At 54.8% G+C, this 17,956-nt stretch overlaps 1 protein-coding gene across 1 annotated transcript; it reads left to right on the forward strand.

Annotated features, from left to right (window-relative positions):
* Window positions 1–2,940: 2,940 nt before the first annotated feature.
* Window positions 2,941–17,659, forward strand: osbpl11 (oxysterol binding protein-like 11). Its single transcript, XM_056588972.1, has 13 exons — window positions 2,941–3,396; window positions 3,819–3,887; window positions 4,906–5,081; window positions 6,287–6,366; window positions 6,704–6,898; window positions 8,572–8,770; window positions 9,926–10,077; window positions 10,896–11,036; window positions 12,650–13,106; window positions 13,909–14,095; window positions 14,701–14,895; window positions 16,826–16,979; window positions 17,161–17,659. Exons 1-13 carry the CDS (start codon window positions 3,272–3,274, stop codon window positions 17,215–17,217), a joined length of 2,187 nt encoding a protein of 728 aa, XP_056444947.1. The 5' UTR covers window positions 2,941–3,271; the 3' UTR covers window positions 17,218–17,659.
* The last annotated feature ends 297 nt before the right edge of the window (window positions 17,660–17,956 follow it).

Genomic DNA, 17,956 nt, shown 5'->3' on the forward strand with positions numbered 1-17,956 from the left:
TCAGAGTCTATCGAGTCCTGCCCCCCGGTCAACACATGTGTTTGGATTCGTGTTTGCAGCAGGATCACGCTATTTTACACCACTACTGCGCGGCTTCGGGTTTCATTCGGTCCGTTCACAGACCCGGTGTACAATACAATACACAATACAACTTTATTAATCCCACTAGGGGCAATTGGTTTGAGCAGCTTGTTGTACATACAGTAACAAACAAACAACAAAGACACGTACACAACTAGAGGCGGATAGTGGCGTCACGATGGAGTTAAAAGACGCTCCAAGAGTCGACCCCCACGGCGCGCAAAACTGGGAATAATATACCCACAGTCAAGCACACACACACACACACACACACCAGGGGCGGCGCCAAGCGGTTGCTTGCCGTTGCTATAGCAACCCCAAGCAATTGCTCAGAAACCCCAGAGCAACCCCTGATTTTTTGACAAACTCAAACAACATATTTGAAATAATGCCATTTTCCGTAAAATGGTATTAAATAAGTTCAACTAAACCTATGGCCGAATGCGGTACCCGTCACCATACCGACCAATCCTGTCATATGAATCACCAGATTAAGTGCATAAGTGAGTAGCGTCAAAATTTCAGGGCCGTGACTGTCGTTCAAATCCAGTTCCCGAGCGTTGGGCATGCGCACACTCTGTAAGTGACATGAACAGATTAAAAAAAAACATACGCACAATTAACACAAACTATCCCAAGCAATATGTACAATATTAATTAATTATTATTTAATGTACATGAAACAATAATTTCATTAATAGCATAGTCTTACGAAAAATAAATAACATTTCAAATATGCGGACATCTCGCGGCGAGATTATCAGTCAGAGATGTTCGTTGCCGGCTCGTTGGCGCTTAAAAAATATGGACAAGTTTTTACTATTTCGAAAGAAATCAAGTTCAAACACGACTCGCGATGGCGAGGCTGAGGATGGGCTCGTTAATAGCCAGACTTGTGTTGGACTTGGTAGTTGTTCGGAGGGGGGTTATGCTGAGGTCAAGAAACGGAAGAAAATATTGTAGCCTACACAGTTCTGAATTAGCAATACAATGTTATCACATGGTTGCTAGCAAGGTTGGTGTGTTAAACCGTATGGATAAAGTGGAATATTGCAAGAAGTCCTGTGATCAAGACATCGATTTAAGGTAGGCCGTTTGGTTATTAAGTTTGCCCGTCGCAGCATATTGACTTGGGGCCCATGTGATTTGTTTTGAAGTAGAACTAGATTATAGGTTTGGCTCATGCCAAAGGATGGGTTTATCGTAGCCTGGTATGATCCGCCCTTAATAGAAGTATTATGAAGTATAATAGTATCAACAATAATAGCAACTATTGTATTAATGTTCCACATAGGCCTACATTTGAGACGTATCGCGCAACTAATGTGAATGCTTTGGAATGTACCGTGGCGACGGTGGGTCTGAGATGTGCAATTCACCACTATTGAGGACAGCTAACCTTGTAGTTGGGGGACTGCTGACGGGCTGTTGATTGAACTATGTTGTTTGTTATCGTGTGGCCGCAGTGCCACCTGGACTAGCAGTGAATGTGTACATGCCGCTGGGCTATTTTCATGTTGGCCTTCTTAAAGATCTTCCTCTATATTGTTCTATGTCTTTACGTCTTTATGTCTGTGCGTGTGTGAGGGAGAGGGAGAAAGATAGCGCACGTTGAACTGTCAAATGATACGATCACACTCAATCACAGTGGTGCGATTAGTCTGTGTTGTTACTGTACTGTAAACTTGCCTCGTACGGGACCGCAACCACCCCAACCCGTGCCGAAAATGTCTTCCCGGCCGTGTCTCTGCCAAATTCAGGTGTTTTGATCAAGGTTTTTTTTTTTTGACCAGCAACCTCTTGAATTCATACAGCAACTGTTAAGCAACTGCAACAAATTATTTCTGGCGCCGCCACTGACACACACACACACACACACACACACACACACACACACACACACACACACACACACACACACACACACACACACACACACACACACACACACACACACACACCCCCTTATTATGGCTGTGTATTGTAATGTAGTGTGTTATGGCCCCTGGCAAGGATGACTCCCAAACTCGTGAAGCGTTCTAGATTTTAGTTTCTAATTAATACCTCAAATCTAATAATTTATAATAATAAATTTTGGTTTGGTTTTGTTTTTACAACAAAAAAAAAACAGGTATCAAGCCATATAACAAGGGGTGAGTTCACTGATATGGTTCTTGATCATAGGAGGCGAAAAATATGAAGCTCTGCATGGCATTGAAGGCAAAACTCTCTAGCAGAGGAATCGTTTGTCCTGGACCTGACTCCAGTGGCTGAGGAGGAAGATAGATCTGTTGATGTGAGGGCGAAAGTCCAAGTCGTTCCGACAAAAAAAACCTCAAACGTTCCTCAGCTACAAACCAGGATGGTGACAGCTACGAGTTGCTTCTGAAACAGGAAACCAAAAAGAGCAGAAGTACAAATTCAACTGAGTCAAGAAGTCATCTGGAGATACAACTCCTAAAGGCAGAGGTGGAAAGAGCTAGTATCTGTCCTGTAAATGATTTGTTTTGTTACTTAACAGTCGAACAAAATAAGGTTTCTTAAAATTAAAACAAAAAAATGGCTATTTGTGGCCACCGGTATTTTGCCAACCTGTTGTTCTTTGCCCAGCCAGTCGGCTACACTGTTGGTTCTATTTCAGGCTCTGGTAAACAGGATTTGGTAATCCTAAAATGTTGTATTTGGATCACAGTGATCCAATCCAAAGGGGCCTAGAAGTAAGAAGGATCAGGTGATCCTGGATAGCAAAACATGGGATTTCAAACATATATATTTGATCCAGATTCTATTTTTAAACTCGGACACACCCCTGCATGCAGCATGCAGCAGACCAACCCTAAAGCCACGCCCCGATGTTTTGATAACCAGGAAGTCGCTCCAGAGATCACGTGACCGGCTCCCTGTCAAGCCGCTGTAAATACTGGCCAGCTATGCTACTCGTAGCTCAGCAGGAGAAAAAGTTAAACTGTCGGTCGACTGCTCGGTAACGGGGAATATTAACGGGCTAAACGCCCGCCGTGACATGGCCCGCTTGTCCAGACACCGGACGGACGCTTCGTTTCACTTCCGTTAACCAACACGAGTTAAATACGAGCAGTAGTCGGTTGGCCTGGGAGGTTTCTAGCCTAGCCTAGCCCCCCCTACTGTAGTGACATTGGTTCGTTAGCGTTAGTGTTAGCCTACCTTAGCTATGACTACGCAAGTGGAGAGCGCCGCGGCGCTGCGGGTCCCGGAGAGCGAGGCCCGGCTGGAGGCTTTCCCCCAGAGCCGCACGCCGAGCTCCGGGAGGGCCAGCACCAAGGGATGGCAGTACAGGTGGGCCACACGTCATACTACACACTACACGTTACACTGCAGTACAGGTGGGCCACACTACACGTTACACTGCAGTACAGGTGGGCCGCACTACACACTACACTGCAGTACAGGTGGGCCACACGTCACGTTACACCACACGTTAGAGTAGTATACTAGAGTGGTCTGCTACACGTTACAGTACACGTTAAAGTACACTCCAGTGCTCTGCTAGACGTGACAGTACACGTTAGTGTATACTAAAGTGGTCTCCTGGACATTACAGTGCACGCTAGTGTATGCTGAAGTGGTCTGCTTGACATTAGTTTACACTAAAGTGGTCTGCCAAGTTACATGACACAGTGGTGTACTGAAGAGGTCTGCTACACGTTGAACAAAGTAAGGAGGTCACTTTGACTTAGTTTCTGTCGTTCCTCTTTCAGTGACCACATGGAGAATATCAACGGGTACTTGATGAAGTACACCAACCTGGTGACCGGATGGCAGTACCGGTAAGTGGGTGTGTGTGTGTGTGTGAGAGAGAGGGAATGACTGCTTGCTGATCAACTGTGTTGTCAATACAATGCTGTGTGACTGATGGGTCATTAGGCTTTACTGACACAGTTATAACCAACAGTAGAGCACCGTAAACGGCCTTTTCTAAATTTGTAGATGCAATATTTTTTACCAGACGTTAATTCTGATCATGTGACCATGTTGTTTTTATTAGCCCTAAACTTTCCAACACTCAGCAGTCACTACTGAGTATACTATGAGGACACACGTGCATTATTAATGTCAGTACAGTGCAAATCGTACCCCATTAAGCAGCAGCCAGGTTTAAGGGGGCGTCCGTAGGAGGCCTTCAGGTGGGGCGGTGGTCCCGGGGTCTGAACCCAGAGGGGCTGGACCCCCTAGCCACCGACTCCCTGTCTCCAGGTGGGGCGGTAGTCCCGGGGTCTGATCCCAGAGGGGCTGGACCCCCCCTAGCCACCGCCTCCCTGTCTCCAGGTGGGGCGGTGGTCCCGGGGTCTGAACCCAGAGGGGCTGGACCCCCCCTAGCCACCGCCTCCCTGTCTCCAGGTGGGGCGGTGGTCCCGGGGTCTGAACCCAGAGGGGCTGGACCCCCCCTAGCCACCGCCTCCCTGTCTCCAGGTGGGGCGGTGGTCCCGGGGTCTGATCCCAGAGGGGCTGGACCCCCCCTAGCCACCGCCTCCCTGTCTCCAGGTGGGGCGGTGGTCCCGGGGTCTGAACCCAGAGGGGCTGGACCCCCCCTAGCCACCGCCTCCCTGTCTCCAGGTGGGGCGGTGGTCCCGGGGTCTGAACCCAGAGGGGCTGGACCCCCTAGCCACCGACTCCCTGTCTCCAGGTGGGGCGGTGGTCCCGGGGTCTGATCCCAGAGGGGCTGGACCCCCCCTAGCCACCGCCTCCCTGTCTCCAGGTGGGGCGGTGGTCCCGGGGTCTGAACCCAGAGGGGCTGGACCCCCCTAGCCGGTTGGACCCCCCTAGCCACCGACTCCCTGTCTCCAGGTTCTTCGTGCTCAACAACGAGGCGGGGATGCTGGAGTACTTCGTCAACGAGCAGTCGCGGCCCCAGAAGCCGCGGGGGACTCTGCCCCTGGCCGGCGCCGTCATCTCCCCGAGCGACGAGGACTCCCACACCTTCACCGTCAACGCCATCAGCGGCGAGCAGTACAAGCTCCGGGGTGGGTGACCGCGCACTGTCACCACGCACACCGTTACCGCGGCGACCGGTCCCCACGCACACCGTTACCGCGGCGACCGGTCCCCACGCACACCGTTACCGCGGCGACCGGTCCCTACGCACACCCTTACCGCGGCGACCGGTCCCTACGCACACCGTTACCGCGGCGACCGGTCACTAAAGACTCTACTGTCCGTAGACTCTACTGTATGTAGACTCTACTGTAGATAGACTCTAGTGTAGGTAGACTCTAGTGTACGTAGACTCTAGTGTAGATAGACTCTAGTGTAGATAGACTCTAGTGTAGATAGACTCTAGTGTAGGTAGACTCTAGTGTAGGTAGACTCTAGTGTAGGTAGACTCTACTGTATGTAGACTCTACTGTATGTAGACTCTACTGTAGGTAGACTCTACTGTAGATAGACTCTAGTGTAGGTAGACTCTAGTGTACGTAGACTAGTGTAGATAGACTCTAGTGTAGGTAGACTCTAGTGTAGGTAGACTCTAGTGTAGGTAGACTCTAGTGTAGGTAGACTCTAGTGTACGTAGACTCTACTGTAGGTAGACTCTAGTGTGCGTAGACTCTAGTGTACGTAGACTCTAGTGTAGGTAGACTCTAGTGTAGGTAGACTCTAGTGTAGGTAGACTCTAGTGTGCGTCACCCAGAGATTACAGACAGGGTCGATAGGAGAAGGTGCTCTCCTCGCTGCAGCCTCAGACATTAGTATCAGATATCACTTTCCTTCCCGTCAGATAACGGCTCAGTGGCTCCGTCTCTGAACAACGTACTACACCCGGGCTACGCTCCTTCAGTATGAGGAGCCAGCAGCAGCACCCTCAAACCCGGAATGACCGCTGACCTTGCGGGCTCGGGTGGGGTTGTGACCTCCGCCGCGTAGATAGCTGTGGCGACGGCCCTGTGTGTGTGTTGTAGCTACGCATGCTAACGGCTACGGCTCTGTGTGTGTGTGTGTGTTGTAGCTACGGATGCTAACAGCGACGACACTGTGTGTGTGTGTGTGTGTGTGTGTGTGTGTGTGTGTGTGTGTGTGTGTGTGTGTGTGTGTGTGTGTGTGTGTGTGTGTGTGTGTGTGTGTGTGTGTGTGTGTGTGTTGTAGCTACGGATGCTAACAGCGACGACACTGTGTGTGTGTGTTCTAGCTACGCATGCTAACAGCTACGACCCTGTGTGCGTGTGTGTTCTAGCTACGGATGCTAAGGAGCGACAGCACTGGGTGAGCCGTCTCCAGATCTGCACGCAGCACCACACCGAGGCCTTGGGCAAGGTGAGACACAACACACCTGCTGGTTTAGCCTTCAGTCGTTGAGCTGGAGCGTTCCTCCGGAGTGACGGACAGCGAGCTAGGGGGCGGGACCAAATGGATGCAGCGCTGCTATTGTATTGCTAATCTCTCCCCCCCTCTATCTCTCCAACCTCCATTTCTCTCCCCCCTCCCTCTCCCCTCTCCCACTCCACCTCTCCCCCCTCCACCTCTCCACCCCATCCCTCTCCCCTCTTTACCTCCCCCTCTCCCCTCTCCCCCCTCCCCTCTCCCCCCTCCCTCTCCACCTCCCTCTCTCCCCTCTCCCCTCTCCCCCTCTCTCCCCCCCCCCCCCCCCCAGAGCCAGGCCCCCTCTAAGTCCCGTAGTTTCTCCACGGTGTCCCAGGGCAGCGGCAGCTCGCCCCTGGCCCAGCGCCGGGCCAGCCAGACCGGGGCGTCGTCCTCCTACTTCAGCCTGACCCAGGCCCACAAGGGCTCCTCGCTCTACTCCAGCCGCAGGTCCCTGCTCCCCGACCACCTGCTGGACGCCCGCGAGGTGAGGGCGGCCTACACATTTTAAAATATTGAATAATTAAATCTTCTAACTAGGGGGTAAGGGGATGAGAGGGGAGCGAGGTAGACGGGGGGAGAGAGGGGACATGCTGCCGCGTACTGCAGTGTCCATGAGGTGGCGCTACAGGGTAGGGCTCCAGTGTTCCAGCGCTAGATACTGGATCGTCTGTACGGCCCTTCGCCCAGGCTTGAGGATTACCTGAGACTGAACCAAGTGTTTACTGAGAGCTGTGGGCGCGATGCTTAATGCATAATGTACACATCATGACCTAGTGTTCTGCTTGGACCCATCGCAGCCTCGATGGAGCTGGAGTACAACAAATTCTTGTGTTCTGCTTAGACCCATCGCAGCCCACTGAGGGAGCAACAAACACTAACCCTCCACTGAGGGAGCAACAAACACTAACCCTCCACTGAGGGAGCAACAACACTAACCCTCCACTGAGGGAGCAACAAACACTAACCCTCCACTGAGGGAGCAACAAACACTTACCCTCCACTGAGGGAGCAACAACACTAACCCTCCACTGAGGGAGCAACAAACACTAACCCTCCAATGAGGGAGCAACAAACACTAACCCTCCACTGAGGGAGCAACAAACACTAACCCTCCACTGAGGGAGCAACAAACACTAACCCTCCACTGAGGGAGCAACAAACAACACTTACCCTCCACAGAGGGAGCAACAAACAACACTTACCCTCCACAGAGGTAGCAATGCCACGACAAAGAGCCCACGTAGCTCCGACTCGCGACCGACTGCGACCCCACTCTGTTCGCCTATCTGGCCCACTGGCCACGTCTGCTCTCATCCCTGCAGCTTTATACCAATCCACGTGATTGCTGAGGGGCTGCAGGTGTGTCTGATCAGTCCGATGGGGAGGGTGGTACCTGGAACAGCACACCAAACAGCAGGGGAAAAACACACACACGTAACAGTGTGTGTGTGTCTATAATGTGTGCGTGTGTGTGTGTGTGTGTGTGTCTGTACCTGTGTCTGTAACACGTGTGTGTCTGTACCTGTGTGTCTATAATGTGTGTGTTTGTACCTGTGTCTTTAACGTGTGTGTGTGTCTGTACCTGTGTGTGTGTGTGTGTGTGTGTTACGTGTGATCCGGTGTGTGTGTGTGTCTGTACCTTTGTCTTAAATGCGTGTGTACCTGTGTCCTTAACGTGTGTGTGTGTGTGTGTCTGTACCACGTGTGTCTGTACCTGTGTGTGTGTGTGTGTGTGTGTGTGTGTGTGTGTGTGTGTGTGTGTGTGTGTGTGTGTGTGTGTGTGTGTGTGTGTCTGTACCTGTGTCTGTAACACGTGTGTGTCTGTACCTGTGTGTCTATAATGTGTGTGTTTGTACCTGTGTCTTTAACGTGTGTGTGTGTCTGTACCTGTGTGTGTGTGTGTGTGTGTTACGTGTGATCCGGTGTGTGTGTGTGTCTGTACCTTTGTCTTAAATGCGTGTGTACCTGTGTCCTTAACGTGTGTGTGTGTGTCTGTACCACGTGTGTGTGTGTGTGTGTGTGTGTGTGTGTGTGTGTGTGTGTGTGTGTGTGTGTGTGTGTGTGTGTGTGTGTGTGTGTGTGTGTGTGTGTGTGTGTGTGTGTGTGTGTGTGTGTGTGTGTGTGTGTGTGACGCGTGGTCCGTGTGATGTGTCCCAGATGATGGTGCAGGCCCAGGACCAGCATAAGGACCTGATCCAGACCATCGAGGGCCTGCCCCCGGTCCCGGGCTGCTCGCCCCTGGACCAGGACCTGCTGATGCTGAAGGCCACCTCCATGGCCACCATGACCTGCCTGCACGACTGCCTGCACATCCTGCAGCTCCAGCAGCTGGCGCGTCACCACTCGGCCCTGGCAGGTCCGTACCACGGGTCCTGGGCCGGCCCTCGGGCTTCACAGAGCGCCGCAGCGTCGGGGCTCGGCGTGCTAGCCTGGCTTGCTAGCTTAAGACGCTAGCCCGGCATGGTAACGCTGGATGCTAGCTTAAGACGCTAGCCCGGCATGGTATCTCTGGATGCTAGCTTAAGACGCTAGCCCGGCATGGTATCTCTGGATGCTAGCTTAAGACGCTAGCCCGGCATGGTATCTCTGGATGCTAGCTTAAGACGCTAGCCCGGCATGGTATCTCTGTATGCTAGCACGGCATGATAGTCTGCCATACTAGCTCTGCATGCTAGCCTAGCTCTCTAGCCCGGCTTGCTAGCCCGGCTTGCCAGTCCTGGATGCTAGCTGGGCGTGCTAGCTGGCCGAGCTAGCCTTGGGTGTCCTCGTTGTCCTCGTAGCGCTTTACGCTCTCGATGGAACTATGCTGCATTATTGATCTGTGTTGACGCTGTCCCCGCGGTAACCAGACCTGGACAGGTGCAGATGTCCACCTGTAGGGGCCGCGCCGTGCGCTCCCACAGGCTAGCTCCCACAAGCTAGCTCCCTCTACACCTCCGGGAGGAGAGGGAGGAGGGGAGAGGAGGGAGGGTGAAAGGGGAGAGCTGGAGGTAGAGGATAAGGAGGGAGGGGATAATGAGGCAGATGAACAAGGAGGAGACGGGGGAGGGACAGGGGAGAGACGGGGGGAGTTGAGGAGGACCTAAGGAGGAGGCGGCGGCCTACTTCTCCTCAACACCAGCTCCTCTTACTCCTCATGTATATTTCACCGGTCGCGGGCTGCGTCCTGAAACCCCCCCTGCCTCCTCCAATCACACGCCCCGTTCCCAACGCGCAGCCAATGGGAGGGCTGGGCGTGGGGGGGGGGTGTGTGTGGTGGAGGCAGTGGGTCTCTAGGGACGCTCAGTCTGGCCAAGCTGCAGGGTGCTGGAGGCGGTCTGGGTGAGCACTGCTGGTGTGTGTGTGTGTGTGTGTGTGTGTGTGTGTGTGTGTGTGTGTGTGTGTGTGTGTGTGTGTGTGTGTGTGTGTGTGTGTGTGTGTGTGTGTGTGTGTGTGTGTGTGTGTGTGTGTGTGTGTGTGTGTGTGCGCTGAGGGTCTCCGGTCTGACGGTCTCCCCCCTCCTCCCCCCCAGGGCCCAACGTGGAGTGGCTGGAGCCCAAGATGGCCGACATCCTGAAGAACGGCGGCAGCGGCGGCTCGCTAGGCGGCTTCTCCACCAACGACGGCCTCCAGGGGGAGGGCCGGCTGGAGCTCAGCACCCCAGAGTCCTGCAGCTTCTCTGGGGTAAGCGCCTCAGGAAACTCCCCTGCTCCTGGGACTAAGGCCGGGGGCCGACGCACGCTCACACTCACACAGCCTCTCAAAACCCGATTAAGAGCCCGCTCGTACATTGGTTTTCGTTAGATCACCTCTGATTGGCTGGAGCGGTGATAGTGCTTCAGCTCGGTCACGGGGGCGTCGTCGTGGGACCAACTCAGCGCTCCGGTTGTGGCTCGGGGAAATAATCGAATAGCGATTATTTTGACCTATGCGACTATTATTATGAATTTTTTTATGTTCTGTATTATTCACTTAACAAGCAATAAATCAATCGGTAGTAGGACCAAAACAACATTGGAAACAGTGAACTTATAAACGTCCCTTCCATTTAGGCCAGGCCTATTTGTTGAGCTGAATTTATGCATGAATGGATATTATAACGTCTCTATTTAACTATTGAATTCTAAAAGAAAAAATAATTACGAACCAGAAGTAAAGTGGACATGCGTTGAGTCCTTGTTGTGGTGTTCTTAGATTGCGTTGCTCTCTAGAAACTGAACACGCCTCTTCTCCTGACCGACCAATAATTCATGACCTTGCCCGGTTTCTCCTTCACCTCTAATGCACACACGCTCGCACACACCCGCACACATACACATATACACACAAACACTCACACATACCTCCACGTGCACACACACACACACAAACCCCTGCACGCTCACACACCTTAACACATGGTCACACACACACCCCTACACACCTAAACATGCATACCTACACAAACACTGAACACCTTCACACACCAACACTAACTCCCCCCCCCCCCCCCCCCCCAACAGGAGCTGGAGGAGGTGGATGCAGAGGAGGAGGTGGAGGACTCCTTCGTGGAGCGAGAGGAGGAGCTGGGTGCTGTGGAGGAGGAGCGCAGTGTCATCCTACACCTCCTGTCCCAGCTCAAGCTGGGCATGGACCTGACACGGGTAGGTCCCCCTGGAGGCCTGGCAGGGCACTGCACCAGCAGTCAGCTGCACCCAGGACCCAGCAGTCCTACTGGGTTATATAACCTCTGGTCCAGCAGTCCTACTGGGTTATAGAACCTCTGGTCCAGCAGTCCTACTGGGTTATAGGACCTCTGGTCCAGCAGTCCTACCGGGTTATAGAACCTCTGGTCCAGCAGTCCTACTGGGTTATAGAACCTCTGGTCCAGCAGTCCTACTGGGTTAAAGAACCTCTGGTCCAGCAGTCCTACTGGGTTATAGAACCTCTGGTCCAGCAGTCCTACTGGGTTATAGAACCTCTGACCCAGCAGTCCTACTGGGTTATAGAACCTCTGGTCCAGCAGTCCTACTGGGTTATAGAACCTCTGGTCCAGCAGTCCTACTGGGTTAAAGAACCTCTGGTCCAGCAGTCCTACTGGGTTATAGAACCTCTGGTCCAGCAGTCCTACTGGGTTATAGAACCTCTGACCCAGCAGTCCTACTGGGTTATAGGACCTCTGGTCCAGCAGTCCTACTGGGTTATAGAACCTCTGGTCCAGCAGTCCTACTGGGTTATAGACCCTCTGGTCCAGCAGTCCTTCTATGTTATAGCAGACCCTCTGGTCCAGCAGTCCTTCTATGTTATAGCAGACCCTCTGGTCCAGCAGTCCTACTGGGTTATAGCAGAACCTCTGGTCCAGCAGTCCTTCTATGTTATAGGACCTCTGGTCCAGCAGTCCTTCTATGTTATAGCAGAACCTCTGGTCCAGCAGTCCTACTGGGTTATAGCAGAACCTCTGGTCCAGCAGTCCTACTGGGTTATAGACCCTCTGGTCCAGCAGTCCTTCTATGTTATAGCAGACCCTCTGGTCCAGCAGTCCTTCTATGTTATAGCAGAACCTCTGGTCCAGCAGTCCTTCTAGGTTATAGGACCTCTGGTCCAGCAGTCCTTCTATGTTATAGCAGACCCTCTGGTCCAGCAGTCCTTCTATGTTATAGCAGACCCTCTGGTCCAGCAGTCCTTCTATGTTATAGCAGACCCTCTGGTCCAGCAGTCCTTCTATGTTATAGCAGACCCTCTGGTCCAGCAGTCCTTCTAGGTTATAGCAGACCCTCTGGTCCAGCAGTCCTTCTATGTTATAGCAGAACCTCTGGTCCAGCAGTCCTTCTAGGTTATAGGACCTCTGGTCCAGCAGTCCTTCTATGTTATAGCAGACCCTCTGGTCCAGCAGTCCTTCTATGTTATAGCAGAACCTCTGGTCCAGCAGTCCTTCTAGGTTATAGGACCTCTGGTCCAGCAGTCCTTCTATGTTATAGCAGACCCTCTGGTCCAGCAGTCCTTCTATGTTATAGCAGAACCTCTGGTCCAGCAGTCCTACTGGGTTATAGACCCTCTGGTCCAGCAGTCCTTCTAGGTTATAGAACCTAGAAGGACTAGGTTCTAGTCCTGCGGGCGACCAGACGTCTGGTCGCCCGCCTCACGGACCCGCCTCACGGGCCTCGAGATCCCCCGGGATCCCGGGGGATCTCGAGGCCCGTGAGTCTGGTCGCCCGTCTGCGGGCCGTGGCGTCGGCCACGGCGTGAGTCAGCAGCCCTCTCCTCGTGCCTCCCGCAGGTCGTCCTCCCCACCTTCATCCTGGAGAAGCGCTCCCTGCTGGAGATGTACGCCGACTTCATGTCCCACCCGGACCTCTTCCTGGCCGTCGCCGACGGCGACACGCCCGAGGACCGCATGGTGCGCTTCGTGGAGTACTACCTCACCTCGTTCCACGAAGGCCGTCGCGGTGCCGTCGCCAAGAAGCCCTACAACCCCATCATCGGGGAGACCTTCCAGTGCTCCTGGAGGGTCCCCCGGGCCCCGGACACACCCCCGGAGCCCTCCTCCACGGCCCCGCCCCCCCCGCCGGACTCCACCCACCAGGTCCGCTTCGTGGCGGAGCAGGTGTCGCACCACCCGCCCGTGTCGGGCTTCTACGCCGAGTGCCCGGAGAAGCGCGTGTGTGTGAACACGCACGTCTGGACCAAGAGCAAGTTCATGGGCATGTCCATCGGCGTGTCGATGGTGGGGGAAGGTGAGCCAGGACCGGGAGACCACTGGTAGGACTGGGAGACACTTGTAGGACCGGGAGACCACTGGTAGGACTGGGAGACCACTGGTAGGACTGGGAGACCACTGGTAGGACTGGGAGACACTTGTAGGACCGGGAGACCACTGGTAGGACCGGGAGACCACTGGTAGGACCGGGAGACCACTGGTAGGACCGGGAGACCACTGGTAGGACCGGGAGACCACTGGTAGGACTGGGAGACCACTGGTAGGACCGGGAGACCACTGGTAGGACCGGGAGACCACTGGTAGGACCAGGAGACCACTGGTAGGACCGGGAGACCACTGGTAGGACTGGGAGACACTGGTAGGACTGGGAGACCACTGGTAGGAGTGGTAGTACCAGATAGTAATGGACTATCGTTAGCAGACCAGTAGTAATGGGCTATCGTTAGCAGACCAGTAGTAGCAGACCAGTAGTACTGGGCTATCGTTAGCAGACCAGTAGTAGCAGACCAGTAGTACTGGGCTATCGTTAGCAGACCAGTAGTAGCAGACCAGTAGTACTAGACTATCGTCAGCAGACCAGTAGTAGCAGACCAGTAGTACTGGACTGTCTCCCCATGAGGCCTATGTGATGTGATGGAGGGCAGGTTATATCTGTGTGTGTGTGTGTGTGTGTGTGTGTGTGTGTGTGTGTGTGTGTGTGTGTGTGTGTGTGTGTGTGTGTGTGTGTGTGTGTGTGTGTGTGTGTGTGTGTGTGTGTGTGTGTGTGTGTGTGTGTGTGTGTGTGTGTGTGTGTGCGCCCGTGTGTGTGTGTGCCCCAGGCTGCCTGTCCCTGCTGGACCACGAGGAGGAGTACACCTTCACGCTGCCCTGTGCCTACGCCCGCTCCATCCTGACGGTGCCCTGGGTGGAGCTGGGCGGCAAGGTGATCGTCACCTGCGCCAAGAGCGGCTACTCAGCCGTCATCACCTTCCACACCAAGCCCTTCTACGGGGGCAAGCTGCACAAGTACGTGGTCCACTGGTACTCACTGGAACATACTAGTACCCTGTAGTACCCTGTAGTACCCTCTAGTACTCACTGGTACTCACTGGAACATACTATTACCCTGTAGTACCCTCTAGTACTCACTGGAACACACTAGTACCCTGTAGTACCTTCTAGTACTCACTGGAACACACTAGTACCCTGTAGTACCCTGTAGTACCCTGTAGTACCTTCTAGTACTCACTGGAACACACTAGTACCCTGTAGTACCCTGTAGGACTCACCCTGTGGTTCCCTCCAGTCCTCTCCTCTCCAGTCCTCTCCTCTCCTCTCCTCTCCTCTCCTCTCCTCTCCTCTCCTCTCCTCTCCTCTCCTCTCCTCTCCAGTCCTCTCCAGTCCTCTCCAGTCCTCACCAGTCCTCACCAGTCCCTGTGGGTGTGTTCCTCCTGTGGTTGTGTGTGTTCCTCACCGGTCCCTGTGGTTGTGTGTGTCCCTCACCGGTCCCTGTGGTTGTGTGTGTTCCTCCCGTGGTTGTGTGTGTTCCTCACCAGTCCCTGTGGTTGTGTGTGTTCCTCCCGTGGTTGTGTGTGTTCCTCACCGGTCCCCGTGGTTGTGTTCCTCTGCAGGGTGACGGCGGAGGTGAAGCACAGCGTCACCGGCGTGGTGGCGTGCCGCGTGCAGGGCGAGTGGAACGGCGTGCTGGAGTTCAGCTACCCGGCGGCCGAGGGCCCGGGCGCCGTGCGGCTGGTGGACGTCACCAAGCTGCCCGTCTGCAGGAAACACGTCCGGCCTGTGGCCCGCCAGGGCCCCACTGAGTCACGGTGAGGACCCCCCCCTAGTGGGCCGCCAGGGCCCCACTGAGTCACGGTGAGGACCCCCCCCCCCCTAGTGGGCTGCCGGGGCCCCACTGAGTCACGGTGAGGACCCCCCCTAGTGGCCCGCCAGGGCCCCACTGAGTCACGGTGAGGACCCCCCCTAGTGGGCCGCCAGGGCCCCACTGAGTCACGGTGAGGACCCCCCCTAGTGGGCCGCCAGGGCCCCACTGAGTCACGGTGAGGACCCCCCCTAGTGGGCCGCCAGGGCCCCACTGAGTCACGGTGAGGACCCCCCCTAGTGGCCCGCCAGGGCCCCACTGAGTCACGGTGAGGACCCCCCCTAGTGGCCCGCCGGGGCCCCACTGAGTCACGGTGAGGACCCCCCCCCCCCCTAGTGGCCCGCCAGGGCCCCACTGAGTCACGGTGAGGACCCCCCCCCCCCCCTAGTGGGCCGCCAGGGCCCCACTGAGTCACGGTGAGGACCCCCCCCCCCCCTAGTGGGCCGCCAGGGCCCCACTGAGTCACGGTGAGGACCCCCCCCTAGTGGGCCGCCGGGGCCCCACTGAGTCACGGTGAGGACCCCCCCCCCCCCCCTAGTGGGCCGCCAGGGCCCCACTGAGTCACGGTGAGCACCCCCCCCCCCCCCCTAGTGGGCCCACCGTGTCTGTGGTAGCATGAAGAGGAATGAGCCAGAGTGGGAACGTGAGAGTGGCCGAGCGAGAGTGAGCGAGTGAGAGTTGGACTGAGTTCGCGAGTCAGAGTGTGTGTGAGTGAGAGAGAGAGAGAGAGAGTGAGTTCGGAAAGTGAAAGTGTGTTGCAATAACGCCCTGTTTACACAACAACGTTTGTGGGTGAAGACTACAAAATTATGATCAGATGTGCCTTTTTGTTTAATGGGCGACGGCGTTTTCGGGGCTTGAAAAAACAAAAAAATGAAGCCACCCTCCAGAGTGGAAGTGTTACACGCACCACGGTCGCGTCTCCTTCTAAAGGGTTAACAACGCTAAAGTGTGCTTTGATCTGCCCTTGTCGGGTACGTGTTTACGTCACATCCATGTACAGTACAGGCAAACAACAACAAACATGTCTGGTTCTTTCCATCAGTCGGACATTCAAGTAGCAACTCTGATAACTGTCCAGTTGTCATTTCAGCAGCTAAGCCGAATAATCACGAATAATTTAACGGAACAGAGAAGGCGCATGAATTACCTAGGGCAAGTTTTGATGCACCAATTCAGCGGTGGAGAAGCAGACAGCACCACCTAGCCAACTGGAGTGCGTACTACCTCGAATTACACACACTATAGCGTCGCCGTATGCACGCAGATTCCCCCCCCAAAGACGCTCGTCTAAACGCAGAATAAGAAGTGAGAACGTAGCGCCACTTTTGCGTTTTCTGTCCAGAGTGTCTCGGTCTAAATCGAGTTTGTGAGTGTGAGTGAGTGAGTGTGAGAGTGTGAGAGAGTGAGAGTGAGAGTGTGAGTGAGAGTGAGTGAGAGTGAGTGAGAGTGAGTGAGAGTGAGTGAGTGTGAGTGAGTGAGTGTGAGTGAGTGTGAGCGAGTGTGAGGGAGTGTGAGGGAGGGAGTGAGTGTGTGAGGGAGTGAGTGATAAGTGAGAGTGTACCTAATACCAAGGACCAGATCCACCCCACGTTAGCGGGTCGGTGGCGGCCTATCAGGGCTCTGCCGTGCCTCTACAGGCCTGGTGGGACCCTGGGCCCCTGCGGCCCCGGCTGTGGTCTGACAGGGTGCTGGGGACCTTGAGGGCCCCGGGGGCCCCGGGCTGTGGTTTGACGGGGTGCTGGGGGCCCTCAGGGGGCCTTGAGGGCCCCGGGGGCCCCGGGCTGTGGTCTGACGGGGTGCTGGGGGCCCTCAGGGGGCCTTGAGGGCCCCGGGGCCCCGGCTGTGGTCTGACGGGGTGCTGGGGGCCCCTGCAGGCGGCTGTGGCAGCACGTGACGGAGGCGCTGCGGCAGAGGGACATGGAGAAGGCCACGGAGCACAAGAGGGTCCTGGAGGAGCGGCAGAGGCTGGAGGAGAGGCACCGCGCCGACGCAGACGCCCCCTGGAAGACGCGCTACTTCGAGAGCGAGGTGAGACCCCCCCCCCCACCTCGGTGAGGCCCCGGGACCCGGGCTGTAGAGGGCCCCCAGGGACCTAGACACTAGACACTGCCCCTTCCGACCCCCCAAGCGTATGACGGATGCTGTGCTGTCACAGAGGCTGTAGCGGCTAACCCCCCCCCCCCCCCCCCTCTGCTTGTCTTGTTTCCAGGGCGACGCCTGGGTCTACCACAAGCCTCTCTGGAAGAACCCCCCCTTCAAATCCTAAAGCCGCCCGGCAGCACCGTGTGTGTGTGTGTGTGTGTGTGTGTGTGTGTGTGTGTGTGTGTGTGTGTGTGTGTGTGTGTGTGTGTGTGTGTGTGTGTGTGTGTGTGTGTGTGTGTGTGTGTGTGTGTGTGTGTGTGTGTGTGTGTGTGTGTGTGTGTGTGTGTGTGTGTGTCGGTTGGAACAGGTTCTGGGGCGGTCCCTGTTCCTGGTCGCCCTGGCGACGGCCCCCCGGGGGGAGGCGGTGGTACGACGGCCCGACTGTGATTTTGTGGCTCATGACTGATGTGTGGGCGGAGAGTGCATCGCTATGACGACCTGTCACTCCCCCCGCCCCCGACGTGTCGTCTCACCGGTGTCGTCACGGAGGATAAAGCCTGTTGTTATGACCAAATGATTGAAGCATTCTGTGTGATCTTTTTCCTCTGATTAAACGGTATTCATGATCCCGCTGGCCTCGTCTATCCCACCGCTCGGAGCTCTGTAACGTAAACCGCTGTCAGTACTGAGCAGAACAATGGATGGAATCATTTAACAAGTTTATATATATATACACACATACACAAAGTATAATAGACATATATTTGTATGATCTCTCTCTATTAATTATATGTATATTAAAATGTATATCAAGATTTTTGATACATTTTAGCATTTCAATAGAAACCTGTCGGTAATTGTAGGTTCCCTGAACTATTCCATATTGGGTTTTATATGTTACACCCTGTTCGAACAGCCATGTT

Source organism: Gadus chalcogrammus, chromosome 4 (assembly GCF_026213295.1).
Source record: "Gadus chalcogrammus isolate NIFS_2021 chromosome 4, NIFS_Gcha_1.0, whole genome shotgun sequence".
NCBI classification, from domain to species: Eukaryota; Metazoa; Chordata; class Actinopteri; order Gadiformes; family Gadidae; genus Gadus; species Gadus chalcogrammus.